Source organism: Bolinopsis microptera, chromosome 8 (genome assembly GCF_026151205.1).
Source record: "Bolinopsis microptera isolate Bmic1 chromosome 8, MBARI_Bmic_1.0, whole genome shotgun sequence".
Lineage (NCBI taxonomy): Eukaryota > Metazoa > Ctenophora > Tentaculata > Lobata > Bolinopsidae > Bolinopsis > Bolinopsis microptera.
Genome location: NC_087079.1, coordinates 12302730 through 12308645, shown reverse-complemented (window position 1 = coordinate 12308645; position 5916 = coordinate 12302730). Strand labels below are relative to the sequence as shown.

Below are 5916 nucleotides of genomic sequence, written 5' to 3'. Positions count from 1 at the left end.
TTAGGATTTCCCAACCGGCCCCTCATTACGTCACCAGAAATATAAGAATGGAGCGAATTGCGAAAGCTCAGATAGGATGAGCTTTCGCTCCATTCTTATATTTCTGGTCACGGAATTCCTTTGGTTTCATCACGAGTCTGTTTACTTTGTAAATGAAACATAAAAAGTGTGAAACACAATGTTTGTGCTTGATATTAGGACGCAATGAAACTACCGGACCACGATGTATGGGGACTTGCCACCCCATGGCAACATTAAAATATATCGACTCTGTTACATCGTTTCCTGTTAATATATATCCGATCCACTTTTATTTCAGTTTCTGACCAACGAATCAAGCTCCGTCAAACGAGTTACACTAACTCATTTGTCTTTACACGCTGTCCACGTTTCAGTTTATCAAATTACGAACCAAGGAAATATTCCGTGTTGGTCTTGTTATATCATTCACACGTAATTGTGTGACTGTGTGTTTGTTTGCTTTCAAAGTTCTCTTGTTATTCACTGGTAATTATGTGACTGTGTGTTTGTGCTGCTAATTGCTCCATGTAATCCGAACATTCCCCTTACCTGTCATTTAGCTCGCATTAAACTCGATTTTTATTTTTGCATTCTTTTTACTGTTGCGCTATAATTTATTAACGTTAGTTATAAAACTCTGAGTTTGATTATATTAATTTCCGCATTTTTAAAAATGTTTCACTATAATTACTATCGTTAGTTGTAATATTGACAGGGAATTATTTAAGTCATCCCTTAATTCAAATCGAATTCCTTAATTGATTATGGGCTAAGTTATATAGATTTATTTTACCTTTTGCATCGATAGTTGAAATCCATATTCAGTTTAACTTATAATTTTATTTTAAGCCTCTCATGAAAAAGAAGAAAGAATAATGGAAAGAATAATGGAAAGTTTAATGGATTTTGCAGTAGACCCTGCGACTCTTCGAGTCGCAGGTATTGCACATTTTGTAGACCCATCAAATTTGGTAGTAGAAGAAGTTCATGAGGCTCTTAGAAGAGTTCATGAAAAGACACCTGAAAAAGATTGTGAAAAAGATTGTGAAAAAGATTGTGAAAAAGATCGTGAAAAAGATTGTGAAAAAGATTGTGAAAAAGATTATGAACTACGAGAACTTCCAAAAAAAGGAGTAGACCCTGCGACACTTCGATATAATAAATCAAAAGAACATCCAGATTCAGATGATACTGATAGATCATATTCTGCGAATGATAGTGATACGCTTTCTTCTGTAGAAAACGAAGAGTTTAGTGCAGTATGTCCTGCGACTCTTCGATATGATGAACCAGTAGAACGTAGGACTCCAATTATGACAAGAGATGAACCAGTGGTTCATGTAATAACAAGGGCACCTGAACCAATATATTACAAACCCGAGCCTAGAGTATGTCCTGCGACTCTTCGATGTGATGAACCAGTAGAACGTAGGACTCCAATTATGACAAGACCTGAACCAGTGGTTCATGAACTGACAAGGGCACCTGAACCAAAAATATATATAGACCCTGCGAATTATCAGAGACACTTAGATCCAATGGATATAGTACATCCTGAAGCACCTGATTTTGCTATCGACATACCCGCAAGTCGTCACGAAAACTATGATAATGTTCAAGTGAAAATAGAGCGTGCGGTATGCCCTGCAACTCTTCATGCCATTCCTAACTTCATGCCACAGTATAAGTATGCTGATACAGACAGTAATTATTTCACAGCTGTTAAAGAGGGTCACCATCATAGGGACACTCATTTAAGACTGGAACATTTGTGCAAAGAATTCGGTTACTCTACAGATGAGGTTAACAAACAAGGTGAAGGCAAGTGGGGCCCTCTCCAACTAGCTGCTGCTTTTGGAGACGTAGACATTGTGGAGGAGCTGTGTAAGTACGAACTTATTGATCTAGTACAGCAGGATGATGATAATGATACGCCGCTCCATACTGCTGCTTATTGGGATTATGATAGCACGATTGAAATTATTTTGAACAGAGCTAAGGATCCAGATGAGGCGAGACTTGCTATAAATATGTCTAACAAAGCCAAGGAGACTCCATTTACTTTCGCTGCAACACGCTATCATAAAAAATCATGTGCTATGATGATCAGGTACAGTCCTCCTCTTGCTTACATATTTCGTATCGCTAATCCCGGGCGGAATCCTGGCACGCACGATGTGGAAAAAGAAAAAGACAGTGGAATATTTGGAAAATTGCGAACGAAAGAGGCAGTGACAAATTTTGAGAAAATGAATGAACACATTATAAGGTATCACCAGCGAAACGGTCAAGGCAAAACTTCTATCAATATCATGATAACTAAAATGCCAGAGTTGGTATTCGAAATCCTGGATAAATCGATAATCACAACTAAAACTGCTATCCTCACTAAAAGTAGCAAAGGTTCTGAAAATAAGCATGAAGACATTCAGCGAGTCATCGTTGACTTCGGAGCATTGGAAAACTACGGTGAAGAGGAAAAGGAGGAGAAAAAGGAAATGAAAGACTCCGAAGAATTGGGAAAAAAAGGTGAAAAGGAGCTTCTTATGACTGTCAATGCGGAGAAGGAGGAGGAGAAGGAGAAGGAGAAGAATACGAAGAAGAAGGAGAAAAGGGACAAGAAGGAGGAGGAGGAAACAGGAAAGCCTCTAACTTCGGGATACTATAAGCACGGTTCAAACCCGCTCCAGATCATGGCAAAGATGAATCATAGTCTTCTCACACATCCAGTGGTAGAAGCTTTGATCGTTACAAAGTGGGAAAAGTTTGCCAGAACTTACTTCTATATTTTCACCTTCCTTCTTTACCTGATATTCTTCTTCGTGCTGATGGGATATCAGTTCACTCAAATCAAACCATTTGAACTTTTGGAAATTGATAAAGCTATTAGATCCTGGATTGAAAATTCTAGCCATACTTGTGATGAATTTCCCGATGGCTGCTCAAAGAAGAAATCTGCAGAGTGTGATATCTTTGGATACATACTTCTGGTGATGTCTGCTATTCGCCTATTTCTTGAGCTTCTGGATCTCCTCGATAATGTTTTCAATGGATCAGATCTTGATAGTGGAAGTAACAGCCCTCTTGAAACTGGCAGAGCGTGGTTACAAGGTTTGATGAACTATCTTATTGACCCTGAGAACTATTTAGAGGTTATCTTATACGGCAGCAGTCTGTTCTTTTCTCTCAATGTGCTGGAACCGCAAAGTGTCATGTCCCCTTTTCATTGGAAAATTGGAGCTCTCTCCGTTCTAACCAGCTTTATTAACCTCCTCCTTCTTCTCCAAGTATTCCCGAATATTGGAATATACATCATCATGTTCTTCAAAATAGCATGGACATTCCTCTCAAAGATATTATCCTTGCTAGTTTTCTTCTTGATCGCCTTTATGGTGGTATTCCACATGCTGTTGAGCCACACAAATGTCTTTAGGAAAATACTGTCCGCAGATGCCATCTTCAAGACCTTATCTGCGGGAGTATCTGGAGTCGAATACGACGATTATGCCGACCAAGAAATGATTTACCCAACAACAACGCTGGTGGGTCTCATTGCTTTCGCTCTGTTTGTCCAAGTTCTCTTCTTGAATCTTGCAACTGCTCTTGCAATAGGAGATGTGGATGCAATCCGAAGTGGAGCGGAAAAGGCCAAAAACGCACTTAAAATCAAGCACATCTATAATGCACAGAGAATAGTGAATCTCATACAGTGGGTAGCCAAACCCATATTTTGTGGAAGTGCTCTAAACTTCCTGGAACATCAGAAGCGATTCCGAAACATGCCAGCAAAGAGATTTAAGAAAGATCGACTTGCATATATCCAAACATGTACAGAGAATTCCGAGAAATCAGAGATATGTACCAAGAAATGCACAGGGAAATGCACAGAGAAATCTGAAGATTTGGTCATTCCATTTTCTGATTTTTATGAAAGCATGGTTCAAACCCGCCCCAGATCATTGCAGATCTGGAGATGAATCATCGTCTTTTCAAACATCCAGTTGCATCTATCCAAACATGTACAGAGAATTCCATGAAATCAGAGAAATCAGAGATATGTACAAAGAAATGCTTAGGGAAATGCACAGAGAAATCTGAAAATTTGGTCATTCCATTTTCAGATTTTTATGAAAAATATTACAAACGTTAAATGTCGTAGTAATCAAAAATCGAGTATTGTTCTATAAACTATATAGAGAATAAACTCACGATTTAAGGTTATTTGCTCCTTTGAATTGAAGGAGATTTTACAACGGGTATACATTTCAACTAAAAGAATGTTAAGACCTTTATTTTTAAGATAGAAGGGAAACTCTTACTGCATTATATTTTTGTTAGCACTTATCAGTCTTTTACGATATTATACGAGTTTTAGATTGTTGTAAAGTTTTTAAGTAATACAAGATGATAATAATCACTAACTCACTTTTGAGAAATGCATGTTAGTTTTTAAAATATTTATTTACAGATGTTTTTGCTTATTAAAATATGTGAATTGTGAATCTTTTATAACACTATTCATTAACTCTTAACCTATGTTTGCATTGATCTATGAATTAAATGGAAATTACATGCCATGTCTAATGTCGATTGAACTAAAGTGTAAAATAAAAACAATCAGTCGCAATTGATCATCCCAATCCTAAGGTGACAAATATAAGATGAATTTCAATCGTGGTATGCAGTTACCCTGTACCAAAATAAATAAACGTCAAGATGAAGTCTGTCTATCGCTTATTCTTCCACTCTCAATATCTTCTATCGCCTCAAGGATCACTTGTTCCCGTTTCTTTAATCGCCCCAGAGCCCACTCCTTCTCCAGAGCTCGCTTCTCCGCCTCAGCTGCTGCTTTCTCCTCTACCACGTAACGTGATCTTAATATTTTCAACGCTGGTCCCATCGATATTGTAGTCATCACCATACCCTGTGCTCCTAACTCTGCTCCATCATCGTGCTTGTTTTCACGCTCACTCCCACTAAATGTTGATGCTGCACTGACAGCTCCGTCCCCTGCCTCGGGCAGCCAATACCGGAAAATTGTGTTCCCAACCCCTAGAGCATCTTCCAGAATATTCGCTGTTCTGTTAGCAGTATGTCTAGCTTCCACCACTTCCATTTCTGCTTCCAAAGTCTGAGCTCTCAGGTGTGTTAACTCTGCATACTTCTCTACAAGAGACCTCTGCTCTGCTGTGCTCAAAATCTTCAGCATCTTGATCACTGGACCTGTCTTTACAATGTCGTCAATTAAACTTAACTTTAGATGACGGTGAGTTATCAGTATATGGTATACAGTCAAGAAGATTAAAGCGAATTTCAAAGCAAAACTTTAAAATCCCAAACTGGAGGTTAACCATTTAAATGTTTAAATGAGTCAATATAAAAGGAACTACGACATAATATTGTTACTGCACTATGCAACTATTTTGTTAAATACTAATTCATCACATGAAATACTTGCAAGTGCAGTTTAACTTTGTTTTATATTGGCTCTTAACTCATCGTTAGTATGACCTGTAAAAATTGATAACACGAGTAGCTATTTCCAGTTATGCTGTTGATTATGTTACCTAGCTTGCTAGTCTATTGCTCGGTCCTCTCACGCTTCCTGTTGAGGAAGCTTGTAAAGAGCGCCGCGCACAGGGATTGGCGAGCCAGGTATAATTGATTCTGATAATAATGCTTTAAGCAGCAGCAGCAGCAGTAGAAATGTTTCAGTAACCTACATAGATAATCAAGTTGAATAGAATAAAACATAATATGAAGAGTACAATGATTATGTAGAATGGGTGACTGGGTAATGGGTAATTATGTTACCGAATACATAATATAAGATATAATAATATACAAATATTTTTCCACTCACCCCTGTCATGTTGCGAAGCAAAAAAGTAAAGG

At 38.0% G+C, this 5916-nt stretch overlaps 1 protein-coding gene across 1 annotated transcript; it reads left to right on the top strand.

Moving 5' to 3' along the window:
- The first annotated feature begins 16 nt into the window (after positions 1-16).
- Positions 17-5146, top strand: LOC134819908 (transient receptor potential cation channel subfamily A member 1 homolog). The gene has a single exon (XM_063830059.1). It carries the CDS (start codon positions 897-899, stop codon positions 3996-3998), a length of 3102 nt encoding a protein of 1033 aa, XP_063686129.1. The 5' UTR covers positions 17-896; the 3' UTR covers positions 3999-5146.
- The last annotated feature ends 770 nt before the right edge of the window (positions 5147-5916 follow it).